This window comes from Pseudorasbora parva, chromosome 22 (assembly GCF_024679245.1).
Source record: "Pseudorasbora parva isolate DD20220531a chromosome 22, ASM2467924v1, whole genome shotgun sequence".
Lineage (NCBI taxonomy): Eukaryota > Metazoa > Chordata > Actinopteri > Cypriniformes > Gobionidae > Pseudorasbora > Pseudorasbora parva.
This window is the reverse complement of record NC_090193.1, coordinates 24137597-24162453: the sequence shown is the minus strand read 5'-3', so window position 1 is coordinate 24162453 and position 24857 is coordinate 24137597. Positions and strand designations below refer to the sequence as shown.

At 37.4% G+C, this 24857-nt stretch overlaps 2 protein-coding genes across 17 annotated transcripts in view; one reads left to right on the top strand and one right to left on the bottom strand.

Moving 5' to 3' along the window:
• Positions 1 to 10332: 10332 nt before the first annotated feature.
• On the top strand, positions 10333 to 12556 carry myog (myogenin). The gene is made up of 3 exons (XM_067431239.1): positions 10333 to 11010; positions 11687 to 11792; positions 11923 to 12556. The coding sequence occupies exons 1-3, from the start codon at positions 10474 to 10476 to the stop codon at positions 12039 to 12041; spliced, it is 762 nt and encodes a 253-aa protein (XP_067287340.1). The 5' UTR covers positions 10333 to 10473; the 3' UTR covers positions 12042 to 12556.
• Positions 12557 to 12683: 127 nt separating this feature from the next.
• ppfia4 (PTPRF interacting protein alpha 4) overlaps positions 12684 to 24857 on the bottom strand; it is a 142152-nt gene continuing 129978 nt past the window's right edge. For 5 of the 16 annotated variants that reach the window (XM_067432219.1, XM_067432226.1, XM_067432224.1 and 2 more), the window contains 9 exons: positions 24534 to 24596; positions 24127 to 24153; positions 23214 to 23389; positions 23028 to 23125; positions 22261 to 22436; positions 22028 to 22096; positions 20663 to 20843; positions 20300 to 20396; positions 12684 to 14652 (listed from right to left, as the gene is read on the bottom strand). In XM_067432219.1, coding sequence (XP_067288320.1) covers positions 20335 to 20396; positions 20663 to 20843; positions 22028 to 22096; positions 22261 to 22436; positions 23028 to 23125; positions 23214 to 23389; positions 24127 to 24153; positions 24534 to 24596 — 852 coding nt within the window. In that variant the 3' untranslated portion in view covers positions 12684 to 14652; positions 20300 to 20334. Of the gene's footprint in view, positions 14653 to 14766; positions 14781 to 20299; positions 20397 to 20662; positions 20844 to 22027; positions 22097 to 22260; positions 22437 to 23027; positions 23126 to 23213; positions 23390 to 24126; positions 24154 to 24533; positions 24597 to 24857 lie in introns of all 16 variants that reach the window. The other 11 variants (XM_067432222.1, XM_067432232.1, XM_067432228.1 and 8 more) reach the window with 7 other exon arrangements.

Here is a 24857-nt window from a genome sequence, read left to right as displayed (position 1 = left end):
CTTTGGGCAAGGGAACCGGAAGTGCTAAAATGCTAACTCGCTTCTGTGTTTTGGCCAACAAAGTGATACCTGAACCACTCTATAAAAAGCTGTTTTACTCAAGATACCTTCAAAAGAGCTAACAAAGATGAACATAAACGATGTCTTTACCATTTGCAGATTGATATCCAAAAGTTTTTTACTTTTCTTCTTCTCACTAACATTTAGATATTTAAAGGGTTAGTTCACCCAAAAATGAAATTTATATCATTAAGACTCACCCTAATTTCGTTCCACGGTTGTTCAAACGGTTATGAATCAGCGTATCGATTCATGATTCGGATCGCGTATCAAACTGCCAAACTGCTGAAATCACATGACATTGGCAATCCAAATCATGAATTGATTCACAACCATTCAAATCTTTATTTGAGGAGTGAAAACAAACAGGGAAGAGAAGACAATGCTGAATAAAGTCGTAGTTTTTGTGATTTTTGGACCCAAATGTATTTTTGATGTTTCAAGAGATTCTAATTAACTAACTGATGTCACATATGGACTACTTTGATGATGTTTTTATTCCCTTTCTGGACATGGACAGTATAGTGTGCACACTTGCATACGCTCTGGGACTAAATATAAAATATCTTAAACTATGTCCCGAAGATGAACGGAGATCTTATTGTTGTGGAACGACATTAGGGTGATTCATTAATGATATAAATTAAATTTTTGGGTGAACCAACTCATTAAATAAAAATAAACAAAACAACCAGGGGGGGACGGAACAGGAGGGACAGACCAGGGCGGGACGGGAGGAACAGAAAAGGAAGGAACAGACAAGGGAGGGGTAAACAAGGGAGGAACGGGAAAAACAAAACGTTCAGGAGGCCATGGTGGCCAACAAAGTTCAAGCGGCCAGGGCAGGAGGAGAGCAAGATGGTGGTGCGGAGACAGACTCTGCTGGCACTGGGACCGCCGGCACGGAGTCTACCGGAACACAATCCACCAGAACAGGATCGGTAAACGATCCACCAGAACTGGGCCCACTGGGACACGATCCACTGGAACTGGGATCACCAGAACTGGGACCACCGGAAAGCGATCCACCGGAACTGGGACCACTGGGACATGATCCACTGGAACTGGGATCACCAGAACTGGAACCACCGGAAAAACGATCCACCGGAACTGGGACAACTGGAACTGCCTCCGGGGCTTTGGATAAAGCCCTGTGCTCCTTCCAAGCATGCAGGACTACCACCACGAATAATCCCATCACAGTCCTCCAAGCCATTTCAGGATTCGGGACCACCAGAGTAGGGACCACCGGAACTGGGACCACCGAAACAAGATCCACCGGCACAGGGACCACCGGAACATAATCCATAGGAACAGAGTCCACCGGAACTGGGTCCACCGGAACTGGGACCACAAGACTAAGAACCACCAGACTAAGGACCCCCAGAACTGGCACCGAGGGCCTTTGAAAATGAGACCTTCTTTGCATAGTATGGTCGGATCGTTATGTCATGTTACAGATACAGGATAATAGGTGTCGAAGACTCAAGTGCAGGAGAAAATGATAATTTATTAAAAAGAAGGGCCTTAGAAGTCAGTTTTCTATACATACACATACATGGTATGGGGCCCAGCAAGATGGTTTGTACCCAGGGCCCAAAATTTGGTGCTACGCCGCTGGGGGTGAGGGATCAGACAAAAGCTGTGTCTCATTTCAGAAGGATGCGTCCTCCGGAGGTCGCATTCGAAGGGTGCATACGTCATAAGGCCGTCTCATTTCAAAAAAGTGAGTAGGACGCTCCAAATGCGACCTTCGAATGTGTCCTTCTTTCACAGGAATTCGGAGTGTGTATGAGGTGTAGCCTTCAAAGGCTGGAGATAACCCACAATTCTTTGCGTCTCCGTTAACAACCGTCATATTATTATTTTTTATATTAGGCTATATGAAAAAACTGCACCACCGCCAGATATACATGCAAGCGTAGGTGTGGTGTTTAAATTAAGTAGTTCAAGCTTTTTTTTTTTTCTTTTTTTTTAAAGCTCTATTACCTCAAACAGATAGTTGTGGTAAACAGGATTACAACTGTTTAGTGCATTTTAAACATTTAGAACAGTACATTGCTGTCAAGACAAGAAACATTTCATAGTCATTTTCAAGTTATAAATCATTTTCATTCATATAACTGGCGTGAGAGCGCAACGAGGCTGAACTTGTTGGCTTAGCAACAACGTGATACTTCCTGCCTGTGTGTCCTACGAAGGACGTCTCGTTTAATTCTGATTGAGGAGCCTTCGAAATTTAACGAAATGAGACACAGCTAATGACAGAGCACATGCCCAAAATAACAAAAACTCACAAGAGCACACAAGACAGGACAGGCATGTGACAAACGGGTCAGATGTATTCAAACTTCATGATTTTACAACACTATCTGCATACAGGGCTTTTGTTTAGGTCAGAGAGACACATTTGAAAAATTGTGCAGAATTTTAATATTAAAAAAGGCTATTTTCCAAAAGACTATTTTTCTTTTTGCACATATATTCTCTCAGGGACCCCAAACAAAACAACAGTAAATCACAACAGAATATGAAGGTTACATTGGACCGCTTTTCTCTTCCTAAAACACAAGGCCACATCTCCAGAAGCCTGAACCCTCCAAATCGTTTTTACGTGGTATTCTTCTTTCCGCTCCTACAGTGAGGCGGATTTGTTTGTGGTCTCTTGGAGAGAGGCATTTACTAACAGTGAGTAGCGTGCCACTGAGGGGATAGGCAGTCATGGTGCTCAGAGAGCCAGGATCATTCCTGTGACTTAACATGACACCACTTGCACTAAGACACCGACAGCTGCACACGCACATGCTTTCCATTCTGTTTGTTGTAGAGGATTATAACCTGATAAAAGAGACCAGTGACTATCGTATTGTAAGGCCCTGTCACTACTGTTTCTTTTTGACCGAGAGCCCTTTAAAGACAGTAAAAACACAGGTACCGGTCAGTGTTATTTTAGTATTATTTATATACGATTACAATGTTTATTCATACTTTCAGTTTTATTTTCAGTTAATTTTAGATTATATTTTTGACTTTTTTTTATGTGATTGTCATTTTTTATTTTATTTATATTTAAATTCATTTTTATTTTTAAGTAATTATACCTATACTTTTTATATTGCAGTTTGATGCATTTTACATTTTCATTTTTAAGTTTTTATCTCATATTTATATTTTTGTCTTTAAAATTAATATATATTGAGGTAGTCAAATAATGTACAGAGACTCTCCTGTACATTAACAGAGCTGTAGGAAGTTTTTAACTTGTGAGCTGTTGGATATTTTTTTGTTTTATGAATAAACAACTATTTTTTTCCTGTCAAATAGATGAATCCCGTCCAAAATAAAAGTTGGTGTTTACATAATATATGTGTGTGTACAGTGTATAATAATAACACACACACACACACACGCCCACGCACGCACGCACGCACGCACGCACGCACGCACGCACACACACACACACACACACACACAAAACAGCAAAACAGTGATCCACTTTCTTAATGGTATTATAGTAGTAGAATATAGCCTAAGTTGTGATATATAGTTCTGCCAAAAATAAAAAATAATAATAATAAAAAATAAATAAATAAATAAATAATTTATATATATATATATATATATATATATATATATATATATATATATATATATATATATATATATATATATATATATATATATATATATATATATATATATATATATATATATTATGCTGTGTATGTTCTGGCCAAAACTAACTCGGAATCTTATTAATATTGATTAATCTTTGTATAATATGCCATATATTTATGATGTATTGTTTTTTTTTTAAACCAATTTAAGATGTTTGACAATGTTATTGCATTTTGGCATGGCTTTTGACTTATTTATGAGCTATTTATGGACATAAAATTAAATCAAAACAAGAAAAATACAAGTTGCGTATATAATCTTTATTTATAAGATAAGATATATGTTATGGTTTGCTTCTCAATTAATTTTTTGTTTTGTTTTTTATAGCTATGCCATATAGAAAACCATGATGGGTTCCTTTTTTTCTTAGTGTGAAGAACATTTTCATAGAACCCTTTCCCACTATAAGAATAACCTTTTGTGGAGTGGAAAGGTCCCATGAATGTTGAAGGTTTTCACAGATCTAAACCTTATTCATGACAGCACCATCTTTGCACCATTTTTAATGGGAATAAAAGTGAGGCTGTGAGGGTTGTTATTTAATCTGTTTTTAGATTTTTCTGATGAAAAACATTGTTTTTATGCAAAAATATATTTCCAAAAAGTTTCAGAAGAAAAAACTAATGTCAACATGTGAGCTGTGGAATATAATAAGTAATAGGAGCTTTACAACTTTTTGTATTTTTTTTTTTTTTTACAGCAGAATCTGAATACCTATCTGAATAAGGTCTATAGATGCCGATAAAGAGTGTGACCCCAAAGTATTTGGATACAAGTTATTTTTAATGTATAAATGTTATTGCATAGATAACAACATCTGTAAGCACACGATTCTACAGCTTTGTACGCTTAACTTTTATGTTCTTCTGTAACATAATGCCATTTGCTATATTTTGGTATCTAATGCAATCGCAATCATACATTTTTATGTGCATCATAATTTGGGGGCCACTGGATTTGATAAGGCATGCTTAGAAGTCATAATAGAGGTGCTTGAAAAGAGCGAGTCCCTGTCAGACAGCCCTGATGAGACTTGAACCTGTTGCTAGGCCAGCTCAGCGCTGCATGCGGTCCAGAGGATCCAAGCATCTGTTCAAGTCGCTACTCCCTCTCCTAAAAGCAATAACAGAGCTCGTAATATCTTTCTAGGGTTTGAGAGCCAAATATGAGCGAAGAGTGAGCATTCCATGGCTAATGCAGCCACGTTCTGGGCATTTCTTCACAAGAAGCCAATTCCCCCTCTCTCCTCCTCCCTTTTGGCCAGCTGTCCTGCAATGTGCTGCTGCTTGTCAGTGAGGAGAAGTAGCACACTGTTTTCAGTGACAGGGCAGCACACCATGTCGCCTTGCACCTAAGACCCACTCAAATAGACTGATATCATCTGTCTGGTTGAGGATCTACTCAATCCCCCGCGATAAACCTTTGTTTCTTGTGTGCCTGCCGGTAGTCAGGGACAGTTGAACTTGAAACGGTTTCATTGTGACTTTAAGTAGTTACATGTATATTACAAAAACAATATACGATATGGTTGGTGATTGTTACCATACGAGTTTTAAAATGTAGAAATTGTGAATAAAAAGGCAATTAATCAGCCATTTCTCAAAGAAACACAAAGTACGCTGTTTGGATTTAAATAGGCAAATACTTAAGAGTCAATCGTTGACTTGATCGTTAATGCTGTGATTATGTTTCTGGCATGGTATATGTGTAAACAGTTCTTATAACCCTAATTGATGGAGTCTGTAGCTTTTCATTTCTTGAAAAGATAATTCACCCAAAAATTTAAATTACTAAATGATTTACTCACCCTTAAGACATCCTAGGTGTATATGACTTTCTTCTTTCAGATGATTACGTAAGGCAATCCACCGGAAGCTAGATATTTGACTTTATGTTTAGGTTTAGTTTTAAATATGAATATTTTTCTTACACAAACCAATCGATTCACTTCAGAAGGCCTTTATTAACCCCCCAGGAGCCGTATGGATTACTTTTATAATGGATCGATGCACTTTTTTTTATCGATGCACCCATTTACTGCCATTATAAAGCTTGTTTATTAATAAAGACAAAGATGTGCTTATTTATACAACTCACATCATTTATAGAAGAATGTAATATACATCTGGATAATCATAGGGTCATTTTAATTTTGGGGTGAACTATACCTTTAAACATTCCAGGATGACAGGGTCGAGATTCATCAGGCTCAAACGGGAGCATGAAGAATCATTTTCACACATGAATTGGCATTGTAAATTCATTGAAAGTCTTTGGGATGTGCTGGAGTAGACTTTACAGACTGTTCAATTCTTGCATTGTCAATACAAATCTTGACCAAAAATTGATGGAAATCAATCACAACATTCATTTCCATCAAGAGGTGCATACCGTTTTTGTCAAGATCTTGTATTGACAATGCATGAGTAAAAGTCTACTTCAGCCCAATCCCAAAGACTTTCAATGAATTTAAAGTGCCCCTATTATGCTATCTTAAAGTTTTCTTTACATCAAAGTTTTTTCTCATAATATGCATTACACATCACCATAATGTTCAATGATTCTCAAACGACTCGATGGATGAATCCGTCTCTCTAAATCCCTCCTTTCCAAAAGCCTACTCTGCTCTGATTGGTCAGATGGCCCAGTCTGTTGTGATTGGTCTACTGCATACAGCGCGTATTTTGGAAACAAACGTACCATAAAGGTATACTCCTGCTCCGTCCGGAGGCTTTCTAAAGCGAATGGATTAATGTACACACAGTAAAGACAGTAACAAGGTCATTGATTTTACACAAATCCCACCGCGAGTCCGAATCATTGATGAAACATTGGAAGAATTAGTTATTCAACCCAAACCTTGAGTAAGACATTTCTCACTGATGCTACCCAGTTTAAGGTACATTATAAGATGTTTCAACTGTAATTCCTCGCCATCAGCATTAGCAAGTGTGTGTGTGTGTGTGTGTGTTTCTAATTTATTGCAGTGCATGTGTGGTTAAGTTTTCCCTGGTGTCTCATGCGTAATAAGTGGACAGGGAATATGCTAATATGTTTCGTCTTGACGTCACAACAAAACAGCTTGCAATGATTTGTTTAATTGACTCTTACTTTTGAGAGACAATAACTTTATATACGGTGCACATTCAGATTTAAAACTTTGCAGGATGTTTTCATTCACTTAGAACTATATTACACACTACATGAAAGGTCATTTTCAAAAATCCATAATAGGGGCATTTTAAGGTCAGGACTCAGAGGTGCCAATGTGTGAAAATGATTCTTCATGCTCCCTCCCAACCATTCTTTAAACATTTGAGCCTGATGAATCTTGACATTGTCATCCTGGAATACGGCCATGATGTGTCTTTCTACATGATGGTTTAAGAAATGAAAGCTACACACTCCATTAATTAGGATTAGGGTTGGATGAACTCTTGCAATAATGATCCAATCAAAGACTCTTAAACATTTACCTATTTAAATCAAAACAGCAACTTTATTTTTATTTATTATTATTATTATTTTTGGCTGGACAATGTAAATACAATACAAAAGTGTTTAAAAAGTGTTGTTAAACAGTTCAAAAAAATATATTTTTTCTTCTTTCTTTCTGCTTTGTAATTTTGGTAAATTGTATTAAATCCAATTAGGCGAGCATACCCATATTTTTAACATAATATAAGGGTTACGCAATAGATTTTGACATTTTCTGCAAAATATGTTAGGTTTTCTAACGATGCTAAGACATTGCATGTGGTTGTGAAATATAATCCACAAGCTGGCAAAAAGTTTAATTTAATGACTAGGAAAGGTTTAGGTTGTGAGATGTCAAGTGACTAATTGAAAAAAGGGTAATGACATTTATGAAGTATTAATTATGATTAGTAATTATGATTAGAAAAATGCCTTAAAAATAAAACAATGATTAAGATCATGTATTCAAGGTATAAAAGAATATGACACATTTTTACTGGATGGTGCACCACATTTAAAGTCATTACATTGAAAGTTTCTTGATAATTGTGTTATGTTTTTTAGATTTAAGTGTGAACGCAAATACATTTCTAAGAAAAAGTTTCACCATGGACACCCCTCTCTGTTGTACACCTTTCGAACAAGACAACTGTTATATCATTGGTAACCTAACCTTTACTAAAATGCTGAGAAAGCGTTTTCCTTTTCAGGAAGAGTTCCTGGGTGGTGTGTGTGTGTGTGTGTGTGTGTGTGTGTGTGTGTGTGTGTGTGTGTGTGTGTGTCTGTGTGTGGTCCAGGTAAACCTTACATTATGGGGACAAAATGTCCTGATGGCAATATTTTGGTCCCCATGAGGAAAACAGCTAATAAACTGTACTATGTGATGTTTTTGGAAAATGTTAAAATGCATAATTTTTTTTTTTTTTTTGTGATGGGTAGGTTTAGGGTTAAGGGAAAGAATATAGTTTGTACAGTATAAAAATCATTATCTATGGAAAGGCTCCAGTTTTTCTATCCTGGTGGGAACCTGAATGCACTGACTCATGGGGACTTGTGTTACAATGGGGACCTAAATTGAGGGCCCCATAAGGAAACAAACTCATACAGAATGAGTTTTTTTAAAAAGCAGAAGGCTTTCTGTGATAGGTAGTTTTAGGGGTAGGGTTTGAGTAAGGAGAAGGAATATACAGTTTGTGCAGCATAACAACCATTACGTCTATTAAGAGTCCCCGCAAAGATAGTAAACCAGACGTGTGTGTGTGTGTGTGTGTGTGTGTGTGTGTGTGTGTGTGTGTGTGTGTGTGTGTGTGTGTGTGTGTGTGTGTGTGTGTGTGTGTGTGTGTGTGTGTGTGTGGATGCATGGACCTGTCACCCTGCCATCCTCCATTTCTGCTGACAGTAGGCTGAGAGAAGGTCTGGGGTGAATGATTCCAACACACTGCTCCCCTGCAGCCTGGACAGCCACAGAGGCCCCATTGTGCTCCGCAACCATCAGTGATCATCCATCACATTTTAACCTGACAGCCAACTGCACAGACTCCTAATCCTGCCAAGGATGGAGGCTTGGGTTACCATGACGAGAGCACCACGGGGCTTCCCGCTTCGGACCTGTGCAGGACAAGGGCAGAAGGTACCTATAAGTTCTGAAAAGGGTCTCCATTTCTAAATTCACAAACAAAAGATCTGAAAGGACAGAGGCACACGTATTTTGGGGGACTCCTTCACCAGTGACATTGCAGAAGTCTTCAGCATACTGTCACTCAGGGAAAATATCATGGTGAAAAACCCCCTTCACCATGTACTACTACATGAACCTTGAATAGCTGTGGTGTGTCAGTAACCATAAATAAGCCTGCGGATTCATTAGGGAACATAGCAGAAGCTCTTCCGAATTAGCATGTGAGCTATGAGCCCAGGCAAGCCTGTTAGGGATTTCCAGCATCCGGAGAGCCTACCTCACTTTTTGGGGTCAGGGACAAGAAAGGTCTACCTTACTGAAGTAATGCCAGACATTACAGGACAGGTAAACATATAGACACAGTTACCACAAAGATTTTAAGAGAAACATCTTGTTAGAAAAAACGAACCATTTTTTAAACATGATCATTTTAAATATTAAATATAATAATGTATTTATTAATTCTATTTTGTTCTATATTCAAATAATATGTACTATTGTTAATAGTATTAACAACAGCAAATGAGCTCATTGGACAAAGATTGTGAAGATCATTTAAAATATCTAATATTTCTATATTATATTTTATGACATTAAAATTGTAGTATTTATTATTAATAACAGCAAATTATAATAAGATTGAGATTATAATTTTATTTTATAAATTAATATATGTATTATTAATATGATTATTATATATTCTTAACATTACTATATAAATATTATAATATATTAAAATGAATGTATTATTATTATTATTATTATCATCATCATCATCATCAAAATTGATTGCTGATTGGACAAAGAATGATAAAAAGGCCTGCATTTATGAATAAAATGTATTTTTATATTAATAAAATATAGAAATAAAACATAGAAATAAAACTGTATTTATATATTAATATATCCTACTTATTATTCCAATTTATTCTACAACATTATTTTATTTACAGATTTAAAGTATTAAAAAAATAAAACCTTTATCAAAAATAAAGTTTCCCATTTATCTTAAGTTTCTTTTTCTAAACAGACACTCTCTATAATGAATTGCTCCTGCAAAGCTGGAAACAATGACCTGTTTATAATACATAAAAGTGATGAGACATTTTTCTGCTTTAGAAGAGAAGGGGATGCTGTCTGACAAGGGTTTAGATCAGTTAATTAAGGAGCCATAGTGGATCTTTCATATCTGCTGTAGTCTGTTTGATTTCCACAGCACCCAGATCATGTTCCTGCACTTTCAACAGCGGCCTGACGCCGTTCTTGAAGCAAACCGGTCCCAAATCCCCAGAAGATTGGAGAATGAAAAGAGATGTAAAGTTTAGATGTGTGGCAACAGCTAAACGCAGGGTCAGGTTTCTCAGAGCCCTGGCTATATTTAACCTACTGATCTAACACCAGGCAGAGAGTTTAAATGCCACCACTGCAGTTGGTGTGGAGCAGTTGTCGTCCACAGATCTTCTTCAGCACGAGCTCAGCTCCGGGGGAAACACCCACACACGCTTGCAAGGACCGTAAAGGACCTATACCGCTTTCAGAGAAGACACAGCAGAGCTGGTGGACTCTAATTCCAGCAAGACATGGAGCTTTTCGAGACCAACCCCTACTTCTTCGCAGACCAGCGTTTTTACGAAGGCGGTGATAACTTCTTCCAATCCAGGCTGACCGGAGGCTTCGACCAAGCAGGATATCAGGACAGAAGCTCCATGATGGGCTTGTGTGGAGACGGAAGGCTGCTGTCCAACGGAGTTGGATTGGAGGACAAACCATCTCCATCATCCAGCCTCGGTCTGTCAATGTCTCCTCATCAGGAGCAGCAGCACTGTCCGGGTCAGTGCCTGCCTTGGGCCTGCAAGGTGTGCAAGCGCAAGTCGGTGACTATGGATCGACGGAAAGCCGCCACTTTGAGGGAGAAGAGGAGGTTGAAGAAAGTCAACGAGGCCTTTGAGGCTCTTAAGAGAAGCACGCTCATGAATCCCAACCAGAGGCTGCCTAAGGTGGAAATCCTGCGCAGCGCCATCCAGTACATCGAGAGACTGCAAGCGTTGGTCAGCTCCCTCAACCAGCAGGAACATGAGCAGGGAAACCTGCATTACAGAGCCGCAGCTCCTCAAGGGGTGAGTGAAGCTCGGGTGATCAGGGGCAGGTGTACGGTGGGACTGTTTTTCAAGGACTGTTCTTCCAAAACTGGCACTTTCTTTTTCTTAAAGCAAAACTTATTGGAAAGTGCTTCACATTAAGTAAGTGGGCACTCTTTTTGGCATTCAATTACCTGAATTTTTCCAATTGTGTAAAACAAAGACTTTTCTCTGAAAAGAGCCCACTTTAGCTGTATTTTGTTAATATTTGAAGATGTTGATAAAGCTGCAAGCATTTTAAAAAAAGAAGTGAAATTGTTTTATTTAAACTGAATAAAACATAAATTAAATTGTATTTCATATTGAAGGCTAAATACAGCCTTGAATGCAGCATACATTTAAAAAAAATCATTTAAATTAAAATATATAAATAATGCACTGCATTAAAATAAAGCTATTTAAAATGTACATTTCTTTTAAATTAAATTAATTAAAATACTTTTTATATACATTTCAAATAAATAGTATGAAAATTAAGTCCGCAGTTTGCATGTTTCAACTTTTAAAAACACGAAAACGGCTATAGAAAACGTTCAATCAAACGTGTAAAGGCAGAAAATGTCATTGTGCCATGTTTGTCATGTGCAGTGCTCGGTTCTGACATGGGGTAGCTGCTGATGTGACTGACAGTAGTGTGTGTGTTTGTGTGTAACAGGTGTCGTCCTCTAGCGATCAGGGCTCTGGCAGCACCTGCTCCAGCAGTCCAGAGTGGAGCAGTGCGTCGGAGCACTGCGCCCCCATCTACAGCTCCACCCACGAGGGTAAGACCCCCACACTAACTAGCCTGACAAATACGAGGGATCAGTTTAACACAAACAATCATCTTACCATATTGTGAGGTTTGAACAACTTGCCTGGCAAACGCATGACAGCGTTCTCTAACTTCCTCAGATCTCCTGAATGACGACTCCCCAGAGCAGACCAACCTGAGGTCTCTGACCTCTATCGTGGACAGCATAACAGGAACAGAGGTGACTCCGGTGGCCTATTCAGTGGACATAAGCAAATAAATGAGGAAGGTGACCCTACCGTTATGTTCAGACCACCTTTCACCGACCACAACAGCACTATCTATGACACCCAAGGTGAACAAAGAACCTTTTAAAAGTCATAAAAGCCTTGGGGGCTTAATTTCCAGACAAATCTTGAGGTCCATATGATTATATTTCCAAATGTTTCTTATCTCTGTGGGAATAAGAACGAATTTCAAATCAGCCTAATTCCTGCTGAAACTTAACACAGTCAGGCTGGGCAAATCGTATTTTCATAATTTGTCCTTTTTTCCTCTTGATTCCTTTATTTTTTCATTCTGTTTGTGTGTGCTTTATGCTTACCAACGAAAAAAAAAAACATTTGTGGGTCCAATGTTTTACTTCTGGTTTTGACCAATTTCTGCTTAATTTAATCTAGTTCCGAATGCCAGTCGTGTAAATATGTTCCTATTTTCTACAGAGTGGTTTTGTTATTTTATTTTGTATTTTTTCTGCGTGTTTTGAATAACTTATTTGGACTTTTATAATAAAGATTGTTGTGTATTTGTATAAATTCATTTCTAATCCTATTCTCCGTCCTCTAAAAACCATTGATTTGTTCGTCAAATTGATCTTTTTGTTGGAAAGTACTTTCAAAAAACAACCCAATAATCCATAAAATGATTTATAATACATAAGGTAAATATTTATTTGATATATTCATATAATTATTTATTTGTGACATCTTTTTACATTTAAAGTGGAAAAAACAACCTCAACAGTATCTGACCAGTACTAAACAAACAAATCACATTAAAAGAAAAATCCTCACTTGTTCAACCACATGCTTTATGTGGAATCTGCATCTACTCTATACAGAATTATATACATAAATCATCTATTTACACACACATTAAACCTTACATGCACACAAAAGAGAAAGAGCTTGTGTGAGAGAGAGAAAGAGAGAGAGAGACCTGCACCTGTTTTACAGTTCACATTACTGTCAAGAGCTACAGAAACAAATTAGCGTAAAAATGACCATCACAGGAGAACACGCTGCAAAGCAAGAGGCTTCAGTTACTCCAGCACTATCGCATCAGGGAAATGTCTCGGCATTGTACTAACGCTTGGTCCTCGTCAAGGCATTTTTTTTTCGCAAGCCACTAAAGGATCAAACAGAAATTCAGCGAGCGTGCTGAATATTACAGAGGCATTATAAATTAAACAGAAACAACTAAACCGGCTGTGAGAGGCTAGGCACAATTGGCAGATCGAGGCTTAAAAAAAGAGCAGCACACCACAGGATTTCAAGTTCAAGTGTTTGAGTAGTGATATATATTCCTTTAGATCTGTGGTAATGGCGATTGAGAGCGAGAGAGAGAGGCAATAGATGCTACAGTGATTGTCAAGTATAGTGGCATGCATGCTCCACCGGACACCCCAATGCCAACAGTGACCCACACAGCACAAACAAGACTTAATCATCATCCATTCATTTAAAAGGATATTAGGAAGGATGATTACGGTGATTTTTTTTGCGTATAAAATGAAAAAAAAAAAAACAGTCACTTATATTAATACTTTTTTTTTAATAGAGAGCACTTCATAAAGTAAGAACATGATTTGTCAGCATTGTGTAACACTTAAAACACACACACACGTTTTCACACACAGTACAGTAGCTGCCACAATAGCACGATACATCCTGTGAATTATACAGAAAATATTGTCTTAAATGAAGAAATGCCCAATGCGCTCATTACTTGTTCAGTAGGTATGCTGCTCAAGAATCATTTGCTCCCATAGTGGTTCAATTTCAAATGGCGGCACCAAAAGAGATCATATGTTCGTTTGCAGGTCCTACGTGCTGGAAATCTTTTTTTTCTTTTTCTTTTTTTTCTCCTGATGCTAAGTGAACTGAAGTCTATTGCTTTCCCTGATGCTCGACAATATTTAGCATCATGGCTTCATATGATCTTGATGTCCTGGAAGTGTGTGGACCGAAACTCTACGTGGATAAGCACTGCTGATGTGAACACAAACGCACGTTTCTCCAGTCACCACCGACTACAAGTGTAACACCCTTTCTAGCAGACGGAGCTGTCTAACCGACAGGAAACAGTCACAACTGAGACTTTAAAATTCATATAATAATGATATATTCATCTCGATATACAAGTCTGATATATATATTTCCATAAAAAACATAATAGCATATTTTTCTGTTTTTCATATATACATAGACGTTGATTAATAATTTGCATAACCAAAGGGAAGAAAGCCTTAAACAGTAAAATGCCAATGGCACACCCAAAGGAGCAGACTAGCACTGACAGACTACAGGGCCAAGTACACCAGTTAAGTACGACCACCACAAAGACTATATAACCGGGGTTACTGGGAAACGACTGATATGACGAGATTTCTCCTTTGCGGCTGCAATGCGTTCCACGCGCTCAAGAGTTCAAAATTCGTCTTTTTCTGTCCCCCTCTATTGCACGGTGTCCAAGAAAGCTCTGGTGTGGTTCAGGACAGGGCAGGGGCGGAGGTTAACCCTTCCCTCATCTTTTCAAGGTGTCCCCAGATTTTGGCATATTTCATTGTCGAAAGGCCGCAAGCATGTGTCCGTACAGGTAGTGGGAATGCACTGGCGGGAAATGACAGGATAGAAATCACAAAAAAACATATCAGACGATAAAGCAGTACAGACAGTAAAGCAGTCAGAGAAAGTATAAACACAAGCTGACTGCTACTTCTTTACCTGATGTCATGCCTCTGTATGCCATGTACAATGTCAATGACGAGTAAATAGAAGTTATTTAATGGAAGAATTCACACAAAAATTATCAACTCAACATTTAGCTTTTGCATCTTGGTATTAATGTCCATTGAAAGGAGTTATACAGACAGAGCGCATGCATTCAGAAAAACAAAATAAGCGCCTAGAAAAGCGTTTTTTAAAGGTTGGACTTTTAACTTGAACGCCGTGTCATATACAAAGAGGCAACAAAAGATGAGTGCAACAGCCACACATGTCTGTTTACACATAAAACAATGGAAAAGCAGAATAGTGGCATGCAAAAATATATTTTGTATGAGCTTTCCCAAAGGGGCGGTCATTAAGCACTTTTTATTCCGTTGACTTCCATTCAAACTAGAGCTGTGCGATATTGAAGACAAAAGCGATATGCGATATCTTGTTAAATAATGCGATATTCAATATGCGATACGATATTGCAATTAGTGTGTAAAATCTATTTCAATTATATTAAACAAATTATTTAAAAACTGAGAATGAAACCATTTGTGTTTCACATTCTTTTTGGAAAACGAAAGCATCGCTACAACTTCTGAAAATGTGTGTCAAACAGCGCGAGACTGCAAATTATTGTTTTTCGCTAATTATTGCATTTAATATCTCTTTTTAACATCAAGCAACTCACATAAGTAACAGTAATGTCTATTCTCTGCCCAATGTGTGACCTAAAACGCACACTTTTCACAATGTTGAAGTAGCCTATTAAAATCATTCAGATAATGCGAGCAATTGCAATATGCATATTGTGATATGTACATTTGCGATATTTCGATAATTTCAATATATTGCACAGCCCTAATTCAAACGCATGCGAATGTGTCAGACCAGAAAAGCAAGCTCAAGTGAAACATTGTATTCCAGCTTGGTGAACTCTGAGATACGAATTCACATCATGTGACGCATCGCGTGTGACCAATAGAAGATCGACATATCATGGAGTGACCTCTTGGCTAAATTAAAAGAACAATATGTTTGCAGTTAAGTCGAGTAGATTGTATATTTTTTACATTTTGAGTTTAGTACTATTTTTTATATGTTGAATTCATGTTAATAAAAAAGATGCTTCAGAGAGTGACGTCTTATCACGACCGTTGAAGTGTGTTGAAATTTCGCATGCTCAAAGTCTAGCGTGGCCGCGGCTTTGGGGTGGCCATTCAGACAAAGCATGTTTTTGCATTTAGAAATGACAGATGTGAAACAAGTTTTTACTTCTGAAGCGCATTTTCATGTGCAATGTGGGAGATGCTACAAAAGATGGAAGTGCAACAGTCACATTGTCAATGTGCATAGTTTATGTGCGTATGTGAGCAGCGTAGTGGAAAGAAAAAATGCATTTTGTGTGAATAATAATGTATTAGGGGCCTTTCACAGAGAACGAGTTTTTATGTTTCAGAAATGTGGGATGCCAGGCAGTGGAATTAAAAAAGGCTTAAACTCTTTGAACTTGAATGCTGCATTTTAGAACGGCTTGCTATGAGCGAGACACAACAGTCAAACATGTCTGTCTAGAGCAGGTTTACACAGAAGAACAATGCAAATGCAATGCAGAGAAGAGTGTTCTGTGTGAACTTCTGCTTTGAAATTAACTTAACTTCAAACCTAAAACAACACTTTAACAATTTGAGTGCAATAGTTATAAAATGTGATGCACCTTATCACACAAATTAAATATTTACTTGATTAAATCGAGAGAAAAGGTCATTATAGTTCACATGTTCATATAATCGATGAGACTGAATAAATGAAAGGACATTAGGGATTTTCACACTTGAAATAGTTAACCCTGGGTCATTCTAAATCCTGAAGAAACTACTATTTATATACATCACATAGATTTTCCGTGGCTGCCCAAAGCACATGAATTGGTTGCTAAGCATCTAGCTGTAACATTCTAACAGCGCAGTGTTTTACACTGTACAAGTTTGGCATTACAATGCGGATTTAACACTGCAAAAGACCAGGGTTTTAAAATCCTGGGTAAAAAGCGTTGCTAACCCCGCATCTAAATTACAAGTGTGAAACGTTCCTTTACAAAGGGTTAAAAGTAGGGTTAAGAAAAACGATAACCCAGGGTTAAGCGCAGTGTGAAAAGCCCTATTGAAAATTGAAATAAAATAATGGAGCACAACAATCCATTACAATTGATACGTCATAAATGGATGTCAGTGTGTAGCTATGCAGTTTCTAATGTGTTCTGATTGGTTGCTATGTAATTCCTAGGGTGTTGAAAGGATTAAATGAACTTTGATTATAAACTTTCATTCGTCTGTTTTATAGAAGTTTACGCTACTTTTCTAGTTTATCTTTTGAATTTGAACACTCAAAAAGAAACTCAATTGACCATTCATGTCCAAAAAGCAGAACTAAAAAAGCATTATTGCCTAACCAGATGCGATAAGATGCCATAACATGCAGTACAAAAGTATCTTTTCCATGTTAATCAGATTTTTTATCCCAACCAGCTGCAACAACAATAGATTAGGATTTTAGAAACGGTTTCTATTTTTCTGAGATATTACAGATAAAATAAAAGTATACAAAGTATGACAACAGCCAAGTTTCCATCCACTTTTTCCGATTCAATTAGCCTTTTATTTAAAAAAAAAATGCATTGTCACATACGCTTTTGCTTAAGGTCTTGTATCGCTAAAAAGTCTTAGTTTTTTAGGTATATCACAAATTATATAGTATCTTTCGTGTCCCAGATATTTGTAAAATGCAGAGAGTAATAAGAAGAATGAAACCTACTGCTACTATTTTCAGAATAATAGACCTATTACTAAATGATGAAATATTAATCAGAAGATGACGGAGAATTGGGACTCCATGTAACTGCCTTCATGATCATGGGTTTGGAAACAGAGCAGCTCAACTGTCCTGTATGCAACATGCCGTCTTAACAATTCTAATTCTAAAATTTGTTTAGAGCTTTTTGGATTCAACCGACTTTATTTTTTTTTTGTTTGAGATAAAATTATTTTACATATTAATAATTGTACTTTTTAATAATAAAATTATTTTATTAACAAACGTTACATTGTTTTCATTTGTCAAGTAGGAAATCTCCTGCTCATGAAATCGTGATTTTATGGTATTAATTTGATTTATTTAGATACAGACGGTTGTGTACTTTACTTTTCTTTCTGTCAGTATTAGAAACTCAAACAGCCTTCCTTTGTTTGACAGATGCCCCATTTTTATTTTTGATGAGCTGCAGAGATTTTCAAGGTGCTATTTTCCAATTTCATTTTGAAACAAAACTTTATTATATTATTAAATTATATTATTAAATTGCCCTATACATAATAATTTTTTTTTAACTTTGTTTTTTACTGTTTAACTCAATATTTGATCAAGCAATATTCAGAAATGGGTTAGCTATTATTCTTCTGATTAAGTTTTATTAGATAAAAACACAAAATTACAAAAATAAGGATGAATGATATTTGATTGGTAACACATCTAATGCTTACCAATAGTAATACAATTATTGAATATACAGTTTAATAATATGAATATAATAGATTTAGTGCGCCTTTGAGATACAGAGAAATGCTTTAAAGGGGGGGTGAAATGCTGTTTCATGCATACTGAGCTTTTTACACTGTTAAAGACTTGGATTCCCATCCTAAACATAGACAAAGTTTCAAAAACTAATGTTGGACGTTTGATGGAGTATTTCTGTGTCAAAAATACTCCTTCCGGTTTCTCACAAGTTTCAGAGAGTTTTTTTTCGAGTATGGGTCGACTTGACGTTAATAGAACGGAAGGTCCTTGTATGGGCCGTAAGGGCTCTTCTCCCGGTAGGGGGCGCGCGCGCGTGACTAGAGAGAGAGAGTAAACACTCTCTCAGGTGCAGATACAGTCGTCCGTGAACACTTTTGTCTTTATAGTCTGCGCCGCGCTCCACTTTATTCCTATGGTTGACGTCGAGCGACTTCAACGCTTCAGCACAGCATTCCAGGAAGGCAGCGCTGCATTTGAACGATTTGAACGCAGAAATGACGGGAAGCTTCACAATATCGCTCCAGTCGCGTCGCAAAGTGGATTTCCACGCCACTGCTGTCACAGGACTTCACCAAATCATACCAAAGAAGTGTGTTTTTGACGGAGCGGGCCCAGCGATAAAGGTTCAGTCCTGCTTTGGAAGCAGCCAGTGAGTAAAACTGCTTCAAATGTCTCTGGTATTGGCTACCGTCGCATGAGTAGACATCAGTAAACGACACGATTGCGTGCTTCGTCATTCAAATGCGCTAACGGTTACTCCATTGCTGTTCTCTGTATAACGTTACACTAGTCTGACGTGCAAAACCGTTTTGCTTGCTAAGGTCTAACGTTAGTCGCATACAATAGTCCATAAACCGAATCATGTCCTCATAAACTGCTAGTAAAGACACACAAATGTTGACAGGCCACTAAATACAGTACATACCACAGAGACGGACGTCCTGATGTTGCTGTTTCTCCTGTTCAATTTATTTCAGCCTCAGATTTGATTCTGGATCATTATCTGTATTAGCTGAGATAGCCATGGGTTTCTCCACGCTTGAGGACGTCACCGCTTTGTCACCTCGTCATTCTTTAGCTCCGCCCACACGATACGACTCCAGGCGCTCGTTTTTTTCCGGAAAGACTCTGTACAGCCCATATTTCTTTTATAAATATAATAAAACTAAAGACTTTTTGGAGATATGAAGGATGCAATACTACTCTATAGGTACTCAAGATTGACATGAGATTGACTGAAACTGAGTGTTTCACCCCCCCCCCCCCCCCCCCCCCTTTAATGGGAACAACACCACGCTTGGACGCTGAATATAATTCTGTCATGTGACACCACATTTATTTGCATTTAAAAAAAGGTGTTTCCAAACTAGTTTTCGCGACATTTAAAGTGTATACATTTTATACGCTGAAGCTAAGCGGAAAAAGATTGTTTCGACATTTGTAAAAAATGGCAGATCATTGGCATTTCCTTCAGCTATATTGGTAAACATTTTGATACGCTAAACCATTTTTTGCAATAAAATCCTTGGATGGAAAGCTGGCTAATGATAGCTACTGATTATGTGCTTTATGTTAAAAGAATTTAATGTCAATTTTAATATCATTTTGTGTGACCTGTATAGCGATACTGAAAGTGACAATGGATGATTCAAGGGGTTCGAATTAAAGGGAAAAAATGCAAAAACTAACAAAACCGTGTATTCTATGACAAAAAGGATATCAGTCACTCAGTATGTATTTTTTTAATGAATGTTAAAATGAAATAATATTTATTTTGTTTTGAATGTAATGCACTCTTCTGATTGGCTGTGATTTTTGCCTGATTTCTCATAGTCGTGTCACTTTGATGGACAGACAAATTGCCTGATGCTGGAATCTAATCGCATCACGTCTGGTTAGGAGGTGGTGTTAAACATCTCTTACTGAGCCGTCAGAATGTATAGATGAGAGGCTGAAGTGAACAGCTTACCTGTTAGTGTAAGTGCAGTGATTAGTAAAAGCAAGTTAGCAGGAGTAAGTCCTAACAGCTGAGGGGTCTAGTCTCTGCGGGGCCGGGGGACCGGCTGCTGAACCACAGAGACACAGAGGGGAGAAAACATGCAATGACAAACTGAAGGACCCCGACCTCTGCCATTAATATTAGTTACTTTTAGCACATGCTTTCACAGTCATTACGCATACATATTTTGCAATTAGCGTCGTAAGATATACTGTAAAAGAGTTAGAGAAGGCACAACTTGTTAGTACTGTACTGCAACCATTAAAAAGCAATGTGCTAATGGCAATAGTGAACTCATTTCACCCTTGTAAAACACCCTGCCCCCCTTTCTACCTTCTGGTTGCAGCTGTCTCCTGGGCACAGCAGCCATAGAAGGCGGAATGGACATGGTGTTGAGGCGGAAGCCAGCGGGAAGAGTCTCTATGGACCCCGGCATCATACCAAGACCCTGGCCATCCCTCGGCCTGAAGCGCTTACGCCACGATGGAGACCTTCGGAAGGACTTGTCATCACACTGATGAAAAGAGATGGATGACAGCACAACAACTGGGTTCAGATATTTTTCAAAAGTATGACTGCACCAATATCCGTATGATTTCAAACATGGCAACAGAGAACCAATGTCAGCACTATGATATAAAAGCTTCAGTTTATTTCCTCATTCTAAGGGGAACAAATGTCAACGTTAATATTGAGCAGAGCAATCCTGACTATTTCTGCAGAAGGTTCTGGCTCCCAGCTCACAAAAGTAAAAGCAAAAACTATCTGACATTTAAAATCACGTTTCATACTATTTCACATTTTTTATTATAAAATGTGCTTTTTACAGAAAAAGCTGTTATACATATAAAAATAAAACCCACAGTAAAAAAATAATAATTATAGTTTATGTTTCATTTTGAAAAAAAGCTGTTAGGTAAATAAAACTAAATAAATAAATAAAATAATATAACTATTTTATGTTTCTGTTCCACTCTGAAAAGGCTGTTACACAGATCAAACAAAATAAATAAAAATAAATATTTTAGTTTTTTGTTTTTACTTTGAAAAAGCTGTTACATAATATATGTAAATTATATATATACAATTTTAAATGTGTAATTGCATTTTCTAAATAAAATAAACATAAAAATAAATATTTATTTATTAGATTATTTTGTTTATTTTATCTGTGTAACAGCTTTTTAATTTTGACAAACTATCTTTTGTTAATCTGTATTCAAATCTCAAGATGTTTGCTTCACTGTAATCAACTGTACACAAAATTTCCAATTGTTTAAACATATTAAATAAAAAGATTGGTACCTGACATAAAATAAAAATATATCCATCCCATCATTTCTATAAAATGACTAAATAAGATGCCTTATCCTGTAATCATAAATTATTGTGATTGGTCCATGCTGACCCACGCTGACAAAAGATAACAGATAAATGGTGACAGTGTCACTCTTTGTGTTAGCAGCTCTAGTCTACATTTTGAACCTCAATCATTATTTTCCCATTTTCCCAAAGAATACATTTAAAACAAAATATGACATGTCAATCTTGTCAGTCCATGACATGCTTTTGGCTTCATAAGAAAACAAACCCAAGTGGACTGCAGTGCATTTCCTGCTCCGCTGCAGAGTGTTACTTCATGTAACCTGGAAAATTCCTAAAAGCTAAAAACCATCCAGAATCCAAATCTTCACCTACCTCTTCTAGGCGCCGGTCCGTTCCCAATGCTAAGAGGTTATTGAACTCCCTCTCCAGAATCTGCCTGGCCTGGAAGACACATCAGAGATACAGGATTTTGGAAAGACCCTCAGTATGCTGAACCACCATATCACCTATGTTAGAACATTACATAAGTCCTTTCCTAGAACGGTAGGCAGGTATGGACCAGCTAGTGGCTTTAAATTGCTTTTAAACATCTGTGTGGTCCTCACCTGCGTGTTCTGCATGGGGATCTGTAGAATGAGGGCCAAGCTACTGTAGTCAAATGTCTCATCTAGGGCAATGAGAGCTCCATGCACGCTGCTTTCCAGCAGGTTATTACTGTATTCCTTCAGACCGATGTTCTGAACCCACTGCATCACGTGATCATTGGTCCACACCAGGGTATCTAGGAGCAACAACGTACATGCATTTGCTATTATCTCTTGTTATTATTTCACATTAAATTGACTCTTACTTGCATTATAGAGCCATATTTTCAAACATGTAAAGGTATTTTCAGTTATCGTGATATAAAACGATTTTGGTCAGACCACCTCTAAGTAATGTAGCAAACATTAATGAAACAAATCTTCGAAGGAGGCTGTGTTTACAACGGTACTGGAAATATCTGTGTTTAGGTAACAGTATATGTGGAGTGTGATCATTTTGCACAGCTGGCTAGCTTGCTTTCTGTTTGTACAATCCTGTGCGTAATGTGCTTAAGTGTGTGTGTGTCATAAGCAGTTGGTGCGTGTGTCTTTAGCTATGAAGATGAAAGATTTGAAAAAGCTGTGACAGCTGTGTCAAGTTCATGTGTTATGCTGAAGTTCAGCCGGGCGCCGTCCCTTTAAATGGATTTGACACTAAAAAGCTCAGCTGTTGACCTCACACATTCCTGCCACCGAAATGCAAATAACAGGTACGGCCACTAGATAGTGCTCTTCCCTTCATAAGTTAGAAGAAATGAATCCAGAGTGCAATGATAATTTACTCATACCTTTGATGTCATGTTGGAAATTCTCTCTTCTTCGCTCCAACTCCTTCCTGTCATAGTTCAGCCTTTTTAAGCACATGATGCCATAGTGCAAACTAGCCCTGTAAGGATATAACGAATATACCATTGTATGTAAATTCCATTTCACACTGTGGTTGTACAATATGAGCAATCACTGCTATAGTTTACCTGTGGAAGCTGTCCACCATCTTGAGATGTGTCCGCAGGTCTTTCTTAGTAAGGTGGTCCAGCATACGAGCGTCCACCAAGCACTCCATGAAGTAGCTGCGGTACTGAGGCAGGCCGAGACTGGGCAGCCACTCGTTCCCAATCCACTCGTGGTTCATGTCACCATATGCTAACGTCTGAGAAAGAAAAGAGACATTATCCTTCTGTGCCTCTGGCAACTGGATCTAACATGGGTTTACAGTAGTTAGTTTAAACAGTCATTTTAATACTTTTATAAATTTAATATAAAATATACATTTATATATAGTAAATTACTATATAATAAACAAAATATATTATATATAAAATATGTATTTATAATATATAGCAGTATTTGTATTTTATAATTATAATATAAAGATATTAAATGATTTCGTTATTATTATATGCATTTCAAATTTTCAATAATATAATAAAATGACAATACATTTTATAATATTTTTAATTATACTAGAGAAGTATAATCAATGCCTTAATTTAAACTTAATTTAAGATACATTTACACTTGATAAAAATGTGTGATTAAGTTGCGATTAATCGCAAGTTAACTCATGAATATCATGCGATACTTCATGATATACATTATATATTTAATAATATATGTTCTATAAAAACATAAAAGTATGTATTTTTGGCCCCTAAAAATGAATATCATAACTACCATATTTGACTAATTTTACCTTCCACATTTAATATAACTGCATATATCTCAATGTAACAAACTGTGGCCCATTTTCCAATCAATTCCATTTGAAAATCATGCATTTTTTCCTAAGCTATAAACCAAGTCACTAACAGACTTCTATAATGAATATACCACATATAAGAGTTGGTGGAAGGCTCTTGTTTGGTCAAAGACAGCCAGCTCTCTCACCTGAGCCCAGCTTCCTTCCTCATTCTCCTGTCAGTCAAAGGTCAGAGTGACAGCGTGTTGTAGCACAGAATAGACAGTGTTAGCAAGGCTCTCTTCAAGCTAAATAACTCACTGAGCTCAGTTCAGTCTGAGTAAATGAAGTGCACGCCAAGCATCAGCATCAGTGGTTGTTACTAGGTAACGATTTTTGCAAATGCAGTTAAATATGGAATCATTTTTCAAAGCGACAGGACATCAATCACACAGAAACATGCAAAAAGGTTTAATAAGCGCACTCTTTGGGTAGATTGCAGGGCAGAGGGGATGGGGGTGGATTCAGGGGCAGCAGGCTGGGGGTTGTGAGGGCTGCGGAAGCGTGGCATATGCATGGCACCGCGGGCACAAGGGAGTCACCCAGATGGACTAACCATTTTGGTGGAGGTTGCCATGTTTTCCATCTCCTCGTGAGTCACCCACACATTTCCGGAAGACTGCACAGAGAAAAAGAAGCACACACACAGACAGATAAATGATCACACGTGGCATGTCCTCATACACACCTTTATGAGTGAGTGTGTGTTTACAGCAAAGTTCCTTTGGCAGCCATGTTACTACCGCCTCCGGGCAGCTATTTTCTATTTGTTTGAATAGGGACAGACTAAAATCACCAAAAGTGTTTTATATTAGTGTTTAAAGGTGGGGTAAGTGCTATCTGGTAACCGTTGTTAGTACTTCAAATCACCAAAACAAAC

What these genes read in the sequence shown, in the direction of transcription:
- myog (XM_067431239.1), top strand. Translation starts at nt 10,474, where the DNA reads ATGGAGCTTTTCGAGACCAACCCCTACTTCTTCGCAGACCAGCGTTTT. An exon ending in GAGCCGCAGCTCCTCAAGGG is followed by an intron (nt 11,011 to 11,686) that starts GTGAGTGAAGCT and finishes TGTGTGTAACAG; the next exon opens with GTGTCGTCCTCTAGCGATCA. An exon ending in CTACAGCTCCACCCACGAGG is followed by an intron (nt 11,793 to 11,922) that starts GTAAGACCCCCA and finishes TAACTTCCTCAG; the next exon opens with ATCTCCTGAATGACGACTCC.